General features: G+C 30.8%; 1 protein-coding gene across 1 annotated transcript; it reads left to right on the top strand.

Moving 5' to 3' along the window:
• Positions 1-5,718: 5,718 nt before the first annotated feature.
• Positions 5,719-6,616, top strand: LOC118062806 (uncharacterized). Its single transcript, XM_035076656.2, has one exon. It carries the CDS (start codon positions 5,920-5,922, stop codon positions 6,358-6,360), a length of 441 nt encoding a protein of 146 aa, XP_034932547.1. The 5' UTR covers positions 5,719-5,919; the 3' UTR covers positions 6,361-6,616.
• The last annotated feature ends 9,854 nt before the right edge of the window (positions 6,617-16,470 follow it).

Genomic DNA, 16,470 nt, shown 5'->3' with positions numbered 1-16,470 from the left:
AAATAATCATCTTAATCCAATAGCTTAAGTTTTTAGGTGAGGTCTCATAATATAATTTATATTATTCTCTAACACACCCCTTTAAGTGAAAACCCTTTGGGCTTGAAACTTGCACAAGCCTACATTACCTTGTGCTTGATTTTTATCAAATAAATAAGGGTAGTGAGATTCGAACTCATAACCACTAGGTTATCAAGGCTCTGATACCATGTCAAAGAACCATTTCAACCCAATAGCTTAAAATTTTAGGTGAAATCCCAGGATATGATTTATATTATTTTATAACACTCACAACCAAACAATTTATTTATTTTTTCTTAAAAATTAAACACTTATAGGTCTCCATGGCATATTAGAAAAAAATAGAAATATAGCTTGTTTTACTACCTACTTTAGATGATGTGTTATAATGTATTTTATGTATTTATTGTAAAATATGACCAAAATACAAGTTGTATTATTGATCTTAATTTAGTAAGGATTGAGTAGAATTTGATGAAAAGGTTTATTTAAATTGTAGACAAGAAAGTTATAAGCCTAATGGTTATCCATAAATCCTTTATAGAATATGGGTTGAGTTCAATGAGCCCAATATAAACCCAATAGTTATTCATGTGTATGATTTAATAAACTATTTATCATAAATTGTGATCAAGAGTCATTATTTATAGACATGTCAATTCACCAAGTATTATCAAAAGATAATAAATATAAGTGGAAAAAAGGAATTAGACCTTAGAATGGTTAAGCTTAAACCAACCACTCATGGTTTAACTCATTATAGGAGATTCATTCTCACCGATGTATATAGACTATTAACAGAATAGGTATAACAACCAAAATAGCAGGTAATGATTTTTTTTTTAAAAAAAAAAAAAAAACATAAGATCTTTTTCCCTTCTACACAAAAAATCATTTCTTGCGATCGTCATAATATTGGGTGTGACAATTCTAACATATTATTTTATTTATTTAATTTTATAAGATCCTTTTTAGGTATGTCAGGGGGTTTAAAGAGCGCTTCAATTTTATTGAAACTTCATTTCAAGGGTTTTTAATTGGTAAGATGAGTGAATGAAGAATTTCAATGCGACCTAATTGTGAAACTATTTTATAAAGCAATTGATTAGTATAGTTATTTTGATATTAGACATTGTTTTTTATAAATATATTTAATTGACAATAGTTTTTTTTTTTATTGCAGGCTATGGTTTTTGAACACGAGCCAAGCCTAATGGAATTTTTTGTTGAAATGCATATGCAACGTGATAATTGCCAAAAAAAGGTGTAGTTGTTCGTTGATAGCCAAACTCAATATTTTGTGATATGTTGGTTTTAATCTTTTTTTATTATTATTATGTTATTATTTCCTTGAATTTGATGAATTTATTTTTTCTTTCTAGGATACATATAACAATCAGTTGAATGAGAGATACAAGGACAATCATTTGACCCATCTGAATTTATGGTTGAAGGTAGGATCGTTTGGTGGATTCGATAGAAATCGGGTGTAAGAACTCTCTAACACTACGACTGATAATTTGTGGATGACCTGTAGTGCTATGATAGTTGGATGCTCACAATCGATTCCAAGAGTTCAAACTTGGAATTCATGGCAATGTTAGACTAACAGGTATAAGATCGAACGACCTATCTTAATGATAAATATGAACAACTCATTACTGATTATGTAGAACTTTACTGATCAGATATGAAATTATGAATGGATGGTTCATATGCACCTCTTAATTGGCCTCACGATTCTAGCGATGACCAACCTTCTTCTCCTCTAACACCACAACTATGTTTTTTATTGCTTTTAAATGTATAAATATTTAAATTTGTAATAAATATTTGATTTTTATACTAATATATTTTAAAATTATAAAATAAATTTATTGTAATTATTTTCTACTTTTGTTCAATATTGAAAAAAAAAACATATTTTTAAAATATTACTAATGGGGTTACCGACGGCACAACTCCATCGATATATTTCATAGAGCTGAAAAAGAATTAATGCAAATACCACTATTACTGATAGGGTTACTAGTGGAACTAGATTGTTAGTATATTCCAGAGAGTTGGAAAATAATTATTGTAAATGTCATTGCTATTGTTAACGCATCGACAAAACTATATATTTCTTGATGAATATACCAACAAAAAAAAAAAGCAGAAATTTTTTTAGACACACTTTGTTTGTCTATAAATTTATTGGTATATTTATTACCAACAGTTCATAAATTACCAACAAGAGTTTTTTTTATGGATTGTTTTCGTCCGTGAGTCCGTCGGTAACATATATACCAATGGACTATCAGTGTAAATATTAACATAAATTTCTGTCGGTAAAAAGATTAAATTTGGTAATGATCTAATCAATCATCCTTTATTATTATTATTATTATTATTTAAGTATCAATTCATATCCTACATCAAACATATCTGTTTTAATAGTGGAAAATGCAAAGGGATTATAATCCACAGATATGGAAGAGTTTTGACATGCTTTTTGACTTCTTGGACTATGAACGTATGTTTTTAAGACTACAGTGAATGATATTTTCTCTCATATATAAGGATTGACATATTTCTCCTAAATATTTGTTTTTTTAAAAAATTATAACATAATTTATACATTCCAATAATATATTTCATTGACTTTTATCCTTCAGTTTCTGTAAAAATATATCAACAGACTTTATTTCTCTACTGATTTTAGGTTATTTACACATGTTAAAAGAGGGTAAGGCTTTCAATTGCTCTTATATGGCCACACAAGTCTCTATAAGGATGTTTACTTTATAAGCTACATGTTGAAAATCTTGAAACACCTGGAGTTGAAAGGTTCATGACTCTTATAAGCCTAGGATTTTCATAGTTATCAACCATAGAAAGAAACAAAAAAATGTGTGAAAAAAATAGAAAGAATGAAACTAGTCCTTTATTCAAAGATCTCTATAGATAATGCCGCTAATGAGGTTGCTAGAAACCTCTTATAGATTATAGTATTTCTATGGCTGATATGGTCTGTAAAGCATAGGATATTGGGCTTGGATAATTGAAACATCAACAAAGCAGCCCTTTAAAAGGATTGGAGATCTTCTAATGCGTATGTTAATTTAGGTAAGTAGTGAGAGCCTTAAGAGGCTGTATGTGTGTGTTTAGTTGCAAAGAATATTTATAATTAAATAAAAAGAAAAAAAGAGAAAATTTTCCTCTAAAATAACTAACCTTGGGGTCAAGACTATTCATGTAGCCTTGAACTAATATGAATGTGTTCATAACCATCTAGTAGGTGGTCCAATGGTAAGAGTTTGAAATCAAGAGGTTTGATCCCCATATGTTTTTAGATTCGAGTCTTGTGGTTATTAGTATGATGGTCATTGGAGATTTACATGGTCATTAACTTCAAGACTCGTAGGATTAGTTGAGGTGCGTGTAAGCTGACCTGAACATTCACATATATATATATATATATATATATTGTGTGTGTGTGTTTGTATTGTTTTAAATTATTTAATTTCTTAAAAAGTAAATATTAATTGTTGGAAAAAAAAAAGACAATGAGAGTGGGTTTGGTGGCCCAATACATCCTAGCTTTTAAAAATATTCATAGGCACGTGTGCTTGCTAACCCAAACCCATGTAACTGAGCCTATTTTTTTTATTTTCAAGTTGGGAGGATGACACATCATGTGCCCAATTGTTTTTAGAAAAAGAAGTAAAAGATGCATCATCTCCATGCTCAAATTTCGACCACCACGGAGGTGGCCAAAAAATCAGAATTTGTAATTGTTTACCCTAAAATCTAATTTTAATCTATTTTCACTTAAAAATATCTTAAAAAGCACTCTCATAACCTCAAGAAACTAATTTCCCAACAAAACAATCTCTTAGATTGGTTGAAAAAAAAACAAAAACAAAACCCTCTTCAACATTGATCTATTTTTTTAGACAAAATAAAAGTCTAAAAAAAATCTCAATAACACCTCTCTTATCAAGACAGACACTTCGAAATCAAAGGTCATCTTTGTGAATAGAATCGAAACAACTAACCTTATTCTCTTTTATTCGCCTTTTTTCAGCGACTCTCTCCTCTACCAAATCTACAAACTAAAATATAAATAAAATGAACTTTTGTACTAAAATATATAATTTCCAAAATAAAGGGTTTAAAATAAAAATTGTAAAACAATCCTCGGGCTAGAAGGCACATCCACCATATTTTTTTTAAAAGGACCACTATTTGACCAAGCTTTTAATTTTGGTCCTCTAAATTTTTTTTTGCTAACAACAAAATTATTATTATTTGCAAAATCAAGAATCAGTCCAATATTAGAGAATTTCTTAAGAGTACGATAACCCGATAGGAAGCAATATGAAACAAATCATCAATCAGTGCAATGTGAAAGGATGAAATTGAAGAAAAAAAGTTCTATGGCTGGAGAAAAAAATAAAGGAACAAAAAAGTAAATATATTCTTTTTAGATAAAGGGTTCTCATTTGACCCTATTTTCAATTTTATTACCCTCATTTTTTATTTTATTTTTGCAAATAATTAAAGCAAAATTTTTTATTGTAAAATCAAGAACCAACTCAATGTTGAGATTATTTTTTAGATCAATAAAACCTGAAATAAAAAAAATATTAAATAAATCATCTAGTCCAATCACCAATCATATAAATAATGAAATTGAAGAGAAAAAAAATTTGATAACTAAAATAAAAATAAAATTGAAGGAAAAAAATAAATTAAAAATATCATGCGAATCAATTGTGTTTTCACTTATAGGCATGTTTGAGAGCTTTTAGTTATTTTATTTTTATTTTTTTTAATGTCTTCCTAATATTGGATATGCTTTCTTAGAAAAGAATATAGAAGTTGAATATGAGGAAAAGAAAAAAGGCTTCCTTCTTTTAGAATCACCTAAAGTTTATTTATAAGTAAAAGAAAGGCCAAATATATTTTATTCAATAAAATTGGGTTTTAGTAATTCTTGTAATTTATAATCACCACAAGTAAATGTTGAACCTGAAACTTCATTAATATGGAGTCCCAAGTTTTACCTCTTGACTGATCATAACTTGTAGCTAGTTCTTGATCATAAATCTAAGTAATAGTTCTCAATTATTTTACAAGTTAATTTTAGGAATTAGTTCGGGGACTTAGGTCAAATCTCACCAAAATCCCTCAGGATATAGAAGTAATTCAACTTGTTGTTTAGCCCATGAAAAACAAAAGGTTTATTTGTTTAAGCCCGCACTTGTTCATAAGTACGTAAAATTTTGTCATCTTGAACCCTTTGTTCTTTGCTTTGTCTTCTAAGGCAAGGACAAACGGGCCGGCCTGCGAGTTCCAACAATCTACGAAGCAAACTAATATAAAATTAGGTTTCACCACCCCAATCCCTGGGTAAATTAATGTCAAGAACTTGTTTTTCATGAAGACTTGGTAAGAGAGAGAGAGAGATTATTTTGCTTATTTAGCATGGATAAATGCTTCCCTCAACGTGATACTCGATGCTTATAAATTTAGGCAGCAGCAGTTGAGTTACATGATTACCCCATCCAAGTCTTGGAATTTGAACACGTAAATGACTTTTTGTAGGGATGTTACTGTCATTGAAAATATTGATCGACTTTCTTGCCCACCACACACACACAAAAAAAAAAAAAATCACCCTAAAACACATTCATTACCGATGATGATGCTAAATCATAACTTGATACAATTTCTAGTCACCCACTATAACCAAATCCCATTAGCAATTCGCCACCTCTCTCTCTCTTGCTTCTCCATATATCTTTTCTTGCAATCTAAGCCTCGGAAGCTATAACAATATATAGTCCAAAACCCAGAAGAAACCTCTGTAACCAGCTCTGATCGTATCACACCATCAAACCCGCGAATAAAATGAGCTCAGTTTGCATATCAAACTGTGTCAACGATACACGTGACCCCCGGGTGCCTGTCCGTGCCAATTACGTGAACCTCTACAAGTGGTCAGAATCTGATGCTGAGCTCATAAAATCTGTCCGCCGTGTAGCTGGCCATGGGTTGCATGGCCACCCAAGAGTGGTGGACAGTATCTCCTGCAGGCAGTTGTATCTGAGGAGCTACACGTTTTCAAGAAAAGAAAGCATGCCTGAGAAGACCAAGAAGTGCTTTGGTAGAGTGAAAGAGAAGGTGGCAAATCATGGAAAGAAGAGAAAAGATCAGATTAAGGGTGATCGTAAGAGGAAGTGTTTGGTGTTTAGGAAAGCCAAGGAAGTATCTTGCAATGCCTTGTTTAGGATCTTTCACAGGTTGCTGTCTTGTACTGCTACAGTAGATGTTGTGGATCAAAAAGATTAATCAAGGTCCACGACCAATAATAATTAAGTTGATGGAATTACTCACTCTCGTCTGTTTTTCTTTTTTCTTTTTATTTATGTTTAAGGTGCTATGAAGTTTGCTCTACTGTATTGCTATGAATTTGCTGAAGGGATGTCGAGTGGGAAATTAAATGTGGCAGAAATCACGGGTTGTATATGTGCTTATTTTGGTTAGAAACAATATTTGTTTAGCTTTCCAGTAATGGTAATGAGAAATGATGATGTCACTTTGCATATCTTGTTGTCTTTCCTTTCCTTGTTTTCAGTTTTGCAGGTAGGAGACCTTTAGCAGTGACTGTGGAAGAAAGACATGTTCGTTTAAGAATCAAACCGGTGGTTCATCTAATCGTTCCTGCTCTTAAGCTTTTTTGACTGGGAAATGATTATTTATTTATTTCCTCTAACATAGCATTGCATGGTCAAAAAAGCTATGGTGTTACCAGCTAGCTAGCTGTATGCCTGTGACATCTGCGATCATATCAATCATGGAGCTTGACGTCCTTTATACTTCTCAACTGTTGGATTCTTGATTTTGACTTCTCCGGTCCCTCTGGGCAGTCAAGCGTCACGTAGTTTATTTAATATACTTTTTATATTAAGAAAAAAAGCTGCCTGTTTGGAGATGGATTTCACAGATTAAAAGCTTAATCCTAACATCTATTATTTGAGATACTGTTTACGCTGATTAATTAGCCTCGGATTCCATTCTCACTTTCCAATTAATTAGCAAAGTAGCCAGCTATGAACGCACAGTGAAAGGGGCTGTAAAGGTCCGTTTAGGTCAAAAAAACAAGTGCCTGTCTGGTAACTGGAAGAAAAAGCCTAATGTAGCGGCAAGAACTTTCTATATATCAAACAGTCATGATCCCTTATTTCTTGAATGAGTCTTGATTCTGATACAAGCTACTGTATATCTACCACTATTCTTCAGGACTTTCCAATGGTCCTAGACCTACCAAGAAAGCGTGCTCGATAACAATGGGGCCAGGCCATTATGGAAACCATGTATATATCTCTTGGGTGGGGCAAAAACAAAATCTGTCACCATTTTTAACAAGGAATGTTGAATGGTTTAATGCTTTCATTATGCTGTGAATTTGAGTGTGCAATTATAAAAGATAAGAAGAAGGCCGGGACACAAGCCCAGGCTAGGAAAAAAGATGGAATAATGATAACATCCACCAAACACAGCATTAGCTTTGCTGAAACTTGGGTTCTACGGGGCTCATCAGTATGCTTCCCAGACATGCGTGCTTTCCATGGGCCTCATCATGAGTTTAGATTTTCAGAAAATGTCACTCTAGTAATCAGCAATTTCAGATATATACTTCCAGTAAAACTCGAGCTTCAGCGTTTCATTTTCCGGTGGCCTCATCGCCAATTCTAACAGCCAATTTGTCCTTGATTTCCTTGTTGAAGCCTGTCAGTACTGACATGGCTGGCTATATGTAACCAAAACAACATCAATTTCTCTCCTGCAACAAGCCAAATATTGAAGTTGATCTTCTGTGGATGGACTGGAAAATTATGCACGAATTAGGTTGCCGTGGATTAAGACTATCTAACCGGTTGGTGCAGTGATCCATCTTTGTTATTATTGGCATGAGTTAGAAAGAAAGAAAAAAAAAAACCTTCTTTACAGATTTGATGAGCGTCGGTGCTAGACTAGACAATCACACCTTGCTATGCAATTTTTTAACTGTAATCACTCTGCAGTTCCGTGGTGGAGTCATTCCTTAATTGATTATGAAGCATGTCCAAAACAAAGATAATGATGCCATGCTACTTGATTCCCCTCTAAAATTAAGAGGAGAAAAATAAATAAACAGTAGCTTTCTTCTCAGCTATCATTGCTACTTTTGCCAATTTTATAAAACCATGCTTCTCTTTTTTCCATTTCCTCATCAGTAATCTTAACCCCCTAGCCAAAAGGCCATAATTCAAAATCATGCTTTAGAATTCGGTGCGCTAAGCCATAAAGCTCACCATGCCAGGTTCAGTCTTGTGCTTGTGTAATTTAATTATAAAAAACAAGGATCACCTTCAGCACAATCAACTTCGTAATCAAAACGGTTTCCATGTATAAAAGAAACAGCACACTTGTGCTTCTTTATAAGTTTGTTTTTCAGAATTTTCAATCACCTTATAAATCATACAATACAATGTGTATTTACAAAGTGTTATTCATGACATGATGCTATGATTTACTTAGCATTACAGCTATGATATCATGTAGTTAATTTGGAGGATAATAAGCTTATGATCATGTGCTATAACCTGCCGGGACAATATGTTTTCCTGGATATAACTGCAACCTAGCTACGTAATTAATTGTTGGAATTGCCTGTAATCTTGCTGGAATTGCAGGCTGTGTAATCATGGTATTAGTGTTGAGATCCCTTGAACTGACAGGTAGTGACCTTGATGTAAATGTCGAAACTTCAGTTGTAACTACATGCTATTATTTGAGGTTGTTGCTGTCGCGGTTACTATCCTGTGATCTTGCTGTCTTAGGTCGTTGTAGGTGAACGATTATTTGCAGGAGATTCCTTTAACATCATGCCCTTGCAGGATCGTCTCACCATCGGTGATGCCGATCTTCGATCTGAGCATTTCAAGAAGAGATCGAGTATGAGCTTCTGTCAGTCGATCCTTTTGCAACATAATCACAAACAAAATGTAAATCAACGGCAATATGTTTCATATAAGAACGATGATGAACTGGATTTAAACTCAACTGAGTTGCTCCAGTATTAATTATCACTTAAAATGAGTGGTGGTTCTGAATAGGGTATACGAAGCTCCCTAAAGAGAGAGGAGAGCCACGTAGTTTCGGAGGTTGTGGCCGCTAATGCGTTGCTTTGCTTTCTTGTTTGTACTCCAGAATATTGGGTTGGACCCTAAAAATACCATATAAGCACTAGTGGAGATTCCGTCATCCATAATTCCAGTTCAATCCACGTCAAATATGCGGTGACTATTGAGTTTTCTGAAAGCATGTAATCACAGTGAAATCAGTAATTTTTTTTTTTTTTGGGAGTCTAAATAATATCGTTACATATATAATTTAAAGGTGGTTAGAGTTTAAATAAAAATTATCTAAATATTATATCCTATTTCTAATATTTGATCATTTTCTTTAAGGCTAGGTTATGTTGTTACAAACCGCAAATTATTTAATTATTTAGCTTCTAACAATAATTCATATAAATCACCAATGAAAAATTTTTAAGATCCTTTTATTTTTAATGTTTTTTTATACATAAATTTTGTAACTTATATTTTTTTTTCTCTCTACTTCACTCTGCATAATATAAAGTACAACATTATATTTATAGAAAATCCTAATAACTTTATAAATGGCAAAATACTAATTTTCTTTTAATGATACTACATATATTATATCAGGAAAATTCTAGATATTTATTCAATCAATGTTCTTATTTGATTTTTATAACTCTAGGATTGTAATCCTTGTAATAATTATATTGTAACTCTTAATTTCTAAAACTTATTTCTAATCAAGTCACAATTGATTAATTATCTCAATTTAATTTCTTATCAATGATTTTTATTATGTGACCCATTGTGTTTCTAATATATTATTCCAAGTATAAATTATAATACTAATAAAAATATAATTAAATAAATTAAATAAATTAATTTATTATCATCTCAATATATAATTGATTGATTTATATTTAAAAATCAAGTATAAACTATCTAGCAACGTGTCATGATCCCATAAATATTAGAAAAGTCATACATGGATTGACTTAAACTTTCAGTGTAATTATTATCCATTCATCAATAATGTTTCAATTTTGATGTTATAGGATAGAATGTGTCTGCTCTGTCAAATCATGTTTGTTTTCAACACTTGCAGTAACTAATTTTTTACGTAAAGAGACCAATCATTACAAACCATGTTATCAACTCCAATATCATGACCAAATTCCAAAATAGGAGGCATCATCATTATCTGATTTTTCAACTAAACCTATGACACCTTTGTCTTCATTATCACTAGGATCGGAGGAGTCATACCTACGTTGATTATAATATCCAGTTTTAATTCTATTTTTATCACAAATTCTCATCACCCAATCTTCCAATGTCCTAGATGTACCAGCATTAGCTAAATGTGATCAATGTCTAAGTGGCCAAGCAGATATAGGTATAGATATATTGGTATCTCCATGATCCATATTATATGAGCTACTAGATTTAGGTCGGTTTCTCATATACAACTTCATCATGTTTGTTTCACTTTGGACGAACATTTCCATCGTATTTCTAAAATACACATTATATGAAATCGGTATTGTAAAATACTAATATTTCCCAACAAGATACCTTTAAGAGATATCTATTTCAACATCATTATAATTTAGGAGAGAGGAACATTTATGTTTATTTTCATACAAAACGAGGTGCTAATTAGTCTAGTGCATTTATGCATTTACATTATACTCTTACTGATTTGTTGTGGCATCTCTTTTGTAATGGTGCTGGATTTTCTTTTACTAAACCTTAGCTTTTGTTTTCTTCTTACTTTATACGAAAAGGTAAAAATAGAAACCCTATTTATTATGGGTGTTCAAAAAAATTGATAAATCGAATAAACTGACAAAACCGATAAAAAATTAACCGAAAAACCAAACCGAGAAAAAAAACGATTAGAATATTTAGAAAAAATCCTGATTCGGTTCGATTTTTGGTTTTGTAGTGCAAAAACCAGTTAACCCGGACCGAACCAAACCGGTTAAAGAAAAAGTCCCTAATCAGTAAGCACCACTTCCACTAGTATAAATAGAAACTTAAGCCTCCTCTCGCCTAACCCTAACAAACTGCCAAAGCAAAAACACCCGCCGCCCCTTTTCCCTCTCTGCTAACCCTAAACAATGTCTGCCTCCAACACTCTAAATATATAATATAAATATTTACACCCCCAGCCCAGGAGAGAAGAATACAGGCAAACCAAACATTTAAATTTAGACAACCACTCTCAATTTCATTAACCTTAACAAAATCTCAAAATCAATGGAGGATCCAAGCTCTAGCCAGCCCTCCTCTTCCACTGACCCGTATGTTTCAAGTTTTATCTATTTTTTTTCTTTTGCTTATGATGTAATTGTTAGTTTGTTTATAAATAAACAGAAAACCCCTAACTTTTGTAATATATGAGGTTTTTTGTTTTTTTTTTTTGAAGAATGATTATTGTTACTTGTTTGGTTTATTCTTATGAGCTTATTTGCCTTGATTGTGTTTTGAAAGAATCAAGAATGGATTCATTGCACTATATGCTCGTTGAGCTTTTGTACTGGGTTTTGATTTAATGTCTTCACTATGCGGTAACCAAACTTGTTTATGCGTAAATAATTATAGGAAAAATAGTAAGAAAAATTTTTCAACTGCTATTTTAGAGCGAAAGAAGTCTGCCAATCATCTTGTTGTTGACGAGGCAACCAATGATGATAAGTCTGTGGTTGTTATGCATCCTACTATAGTGGAGAAGCTTCAGTTTTTTCATGGTGACACTGTGCTGATAAATCCAAAAAAGCCCTAAAAAATGCATATAGGTTTTTCAAGTTTTTTGGATAAAAAACCGGACCGAAACTGGTCAGTGTGGGCCGGTTTCAGTTCGGTTTTGGGTCTCTTTTTTTTTTTGTTATATTTTTTGGGTAAAAATTAAATCGAACCAAAAATGATCACCCTTACTTTTTACACAAGGAAAATCAATCCAAGTAACTTTCACCAACAAGGCAACTATTAAAAACAAACTAAAAGGCTTTTGGTTTTATTTTATGGCCAAACTAAAGCCAATAGTTTCCAATTTCTTGATGAATGGTAGGAAAGAGAGAAAAAGAAATGACAAAGAAATTAGGTGACTTTTTCAAAATCAGTGTAAAAAGATAACTTTAATCCTTTTATTTTTTCATTTATAGATTTTCAGTCTCTATAATTTTTTAAACTTCAATCTTGTTCTTAAAACTCATTTTCTATACTTTTTATATTCTAGTTTGAGAAGAGACACTACCAGAAAATCAATAAATACAAACAAAAATACCGAGGGAATATTTCCGTCGGTAAATTTCCGAGGGATTTTACCGACAGAAATATTTCCGAGGGATTGTATCGATGGAAAGATTCCCTCGATATATACCGAGGGAATTACCGTGGGAAAAAAAAAATTTAAAACAAAGCAAAAAAAAAAAGATGATGTGTCATTTTTTACCAACGGAATTACCGATGGAATTTTTCCGTCGGTAAATCCGTCGGTAAACTGTGAACACTGCTCATCATGTCAATTACAAAGAGAATTACCGACGGAAAAATTCCATTGGTATTTTACAGAGAGCTCCAGAACTGTTCATCTTCCAATTGCACTGTTAATTGTTTTACTTTACGGACAAAATCACCGACGAATTGAAAATGCGTCGGCGTGTTTTGGCGGTTTTCTAAAAAAATTCAATTGATTTAAAATTTTCATTTAAATATTACAGACGAAATCACCGACGAATTGAAAAATCATCGGTAATTTTTGGCGGTTTCTGAAAACTTTTTATGAAATTGAAAATTTAAATTAAATATTACCGACAAAATTACCGACGGAATAATTAAAAAATATTAATATTCAATTATCCGTCGGTAAATCCATCGGTAACGCGCCCCAATAAAAAACCTGAATCCACTTATTTCACAAGAGACAGACTCATTATTTCTTTTTCTTCTTCTACTACTTCTTCTTCTTCTTCTCTTCTTCTCTTCTTCTTCTTCTTCTTCTTCACTATATGTAAAAAACATCAATATCTATTTCTTTCTCTTCTTTTCTCTCCTCATCTCCTTCTCTTTTCCTCCATGCTCGGGTATGTCTTCTTCTTCTTTCTTCTTTTATCCTCTTAGTTTTTTTTAATTAATATGCTTCATGAATTTTTTTTCCTTAGCTTCACTTGCAAGTATATTAAGGTAAGATCTTTCTTCTTCTTTTTTTTTCATGATTTTTCACTATATTTTTTTTTATTTAATTTTAATTGATTTTGTTCTTAATAATTGTATAAATGTTGTTGTGAGATTTTTTATTTTTTTTTTCATATGAGATCAATTTTTAGTTGATTTATTTATAGGATTTTTAAATTTTTAGCAATTGCAACTTCATTTTTTCATATGAATTTTTTTTAGTTGAATTAATTTTTTTGTTTTATTTATTTGTTGCAAATTTGTTTGAGTTGATTTTCTTATTCTTTTTTCCAAGTATTTTGAGTATATATTATTCAATGTTGATTTATGTTAATTTAATTATTTTATAATTTTATAAAATGAATTTTTTTTAAAATGTTTTTAAATAATTACCGACGGATTTACCGACGCATCTGTTCCACCAGTAAATCCTTCAGTAATATTATTACCAACAGAATTACCAACGGACAAAAAATTACCTACGAAAGATTCACCGACGGAAATTATCCGTCCGTGATTTCGTCGATAAATTAATTACCGATGGAATATATGTCTTACGCCGACGAAAAAATTCCGTCGGTAAAACTATTAAATCTTGTAATGAGATAGAGTTCTCAAATTCTAGTGGTAAAAGAAAAAAATCTCAAATGACACCAAAATCAACCATTTTGGTGTCACCATGTTCTATTAGATAAGATTAGTTTCATTTGGCTATTATTTCACCTTGAAATTGCCTTATAAGGTAGATCTAACACCGATAAATTTTTTAGTTTCGAATTAACTTTTTGTTTTTTGATCAATTTTTGAGTTATTTGATAGCACAAACAGGTTCACTGAGGTCTTTGGGTTATTTTTAGGTTTTTCTAAGGCATCAAATGGTTGAAAATGTGTTTTTGGGTGTAAAACACCCTTAACTTGATTTTTTGGTGACCCTCTGGTTGTTAGAATCTGAGTTACAATTGATGTGTCATCTGCAAAAACATTTTAAAACATAATGGGCAACTAATGCATCGCACACCCTATTACTAAAACAAATTAAGCCCAGACGCATAGGCCTGGGCTAGATGACCCACACATCTAGGCTTTTTTGTTGAGACCCACGCACTTGGTATGCTGATTTTTTTTTTATTTCTTATTTAATGCATTTTTTTTACCTTGAACTTTGAAAAAAAATCAATCAATTTGTTATTTAAGTTAAAAAAAGATTGAGCATGCTTTTGGTATATCACTACTACGTGCCTAGCATGTCTGTTTGTTTTTTGATGTTATTTTAGTCCTTTAATTTTTATTTTTTTTTAAATCCATCCTCTGTTATTTAATTAAATTTTATTCTTATTTAATTTTTAAAAATAAATCTTTTTTGTTATTTAATTTTAAAAAATTGAGTTTGCTTCTTTTATTTTAATCCAATGATATCATGTTTTTTTTTTAAGAAAAAAAAATTATTTTATACAAAAAAAGGTCCCATGCAGATAATTGTCGTATAATTAAATAAAAAATGATCTCATTGATAAAAACTTATTGAATTCGATGTGGTGTCTAACCTAGATTGTAGGTTAACCCGAACTTACTTGAGCTTTTTTTTGTTTTATTTTTTTTTTTTTTATCAGTTTCATTTTTTAACATTTGCTTGGTTGGAAATTAAAATTCATAATCCATTTTGATTTGTTTTGTATAGGGTTATTGCGGTTTATTGATTTGAGTTATGAGTTTAATTAGTTAACTAAAGTTGATAAATTATTTTGTCGTTTCAATATCTCAAAAGGATATTTTTTCAATTTTTCAACATTTTAATATTTAAAAAATATATCATCCAATATTCTTTGAATTTTGAATTTATGGTTAAATTCTTTGTTTAGAAATCATATTAATAATGTTTGGATTTTTTTTTTGTTTGATAATAAATTGATCTGCATAGCACGTGCCAAATTCCAAATTGGATTGGCAGCCAATGTAATCGGGTTGGGCTCTGCTGGAGCAAGGCCTGTTTGGGGGTAGTCCACTCCAATGAACGATCCAATACAAACATGATGTGCCAATATCTAAACTAAGGTTGAGGCCACCTGCTACAAGGCTCAGCCCAAGATAAGGTAATAAGGTAAATAGTGCCAGGCAGACACAGTGAGGGGCTAAACTGGAATATTGTACTCTTAAATTACAAGGAATTTCAGCGTAGAAAGAAATTAATTCGTGCTGCAATTAAAATACAAAAGTTGGAGACGATGTCTTGAACCATTGCATGAATGCGTCATTGCTTTTTATAAAAAATAAAAAAACAACTATGGATAAAATTAAAAAAAAAAAAAAAAAAAGGAGTTTTTTTTAGTGGACAATGCATATTTGTCATCCGAATCTAAGGTGTCTACTTTATAGATATATTCCCTTTAAATTTTATTCAGTGGCTTCCCTACATTTTTATAATTATATAGTTAAATAAAAATAAAATTTTAAAAATAAAATTATTAAACTCAATTGAATCTATACATTGAGTTATGAGTATGACTAATTAATTTAAAGTATCATTGTCTTAATATTTAAAAAAATAAAAAGTTTAAATATTATTATCTTGAAAAAAATATTTAATTAAATCAAGTTTTAACTAGTTAACTGAATTACATTATATCAAACACATACTAAGCTTAATTTAAAATCCATACAAGACAAAAGGTCGAGTTGGAAGGTCTCCTGACTTGCTGAACATGACCCTATTTAAAAACACCGCCAAAAAGTTTATGGTAACAACGCACAAGCAATATATTATTTTATATTTTTTAATAGGTTGCTCAAATTATTATTTTTTAATTAAAAACTTATTTTATGATTATGGTAAGATATTATCTAAAAAACAACAATATTCTAGTAAAAAATGGCAACAGATAATGGAGCTTATTAATAAGATAAATGAGTTTTAATTTGAGAAATACATTTTCTATTCATCTTTTAAATCATCCAGTTTTTTTATATTTGCTCTTATTGTTTTTTATTTTTATTAAACAAAGAACATAAAACAAAGAAGTTATATTTTTTTTATAGAAAACAATTATTAACAAAAAAGGAATCATAATAACAAATTATTTTATTCCAATAAAATTTAAATTATTACTGTTTTTACAAAAAAAAAATTATTCCA

This window comes from Populus alba, chromosome 16 (assembly GCF_005239225.2).
Source record: "Populus alba chromosome 16, ASM523922v2, whole genome shotgun sequence".
In the NCBI taxonomy this organism is placed as follows: Eukaryota; Viridiplantae; Streptophyta; class Magnoliopsida; order Malpighiales; family Salicaceae; genus Populus; species Populus alba.
This window is presented reverse-complemented; position numbering and strand designations above follow the sequence as displayed.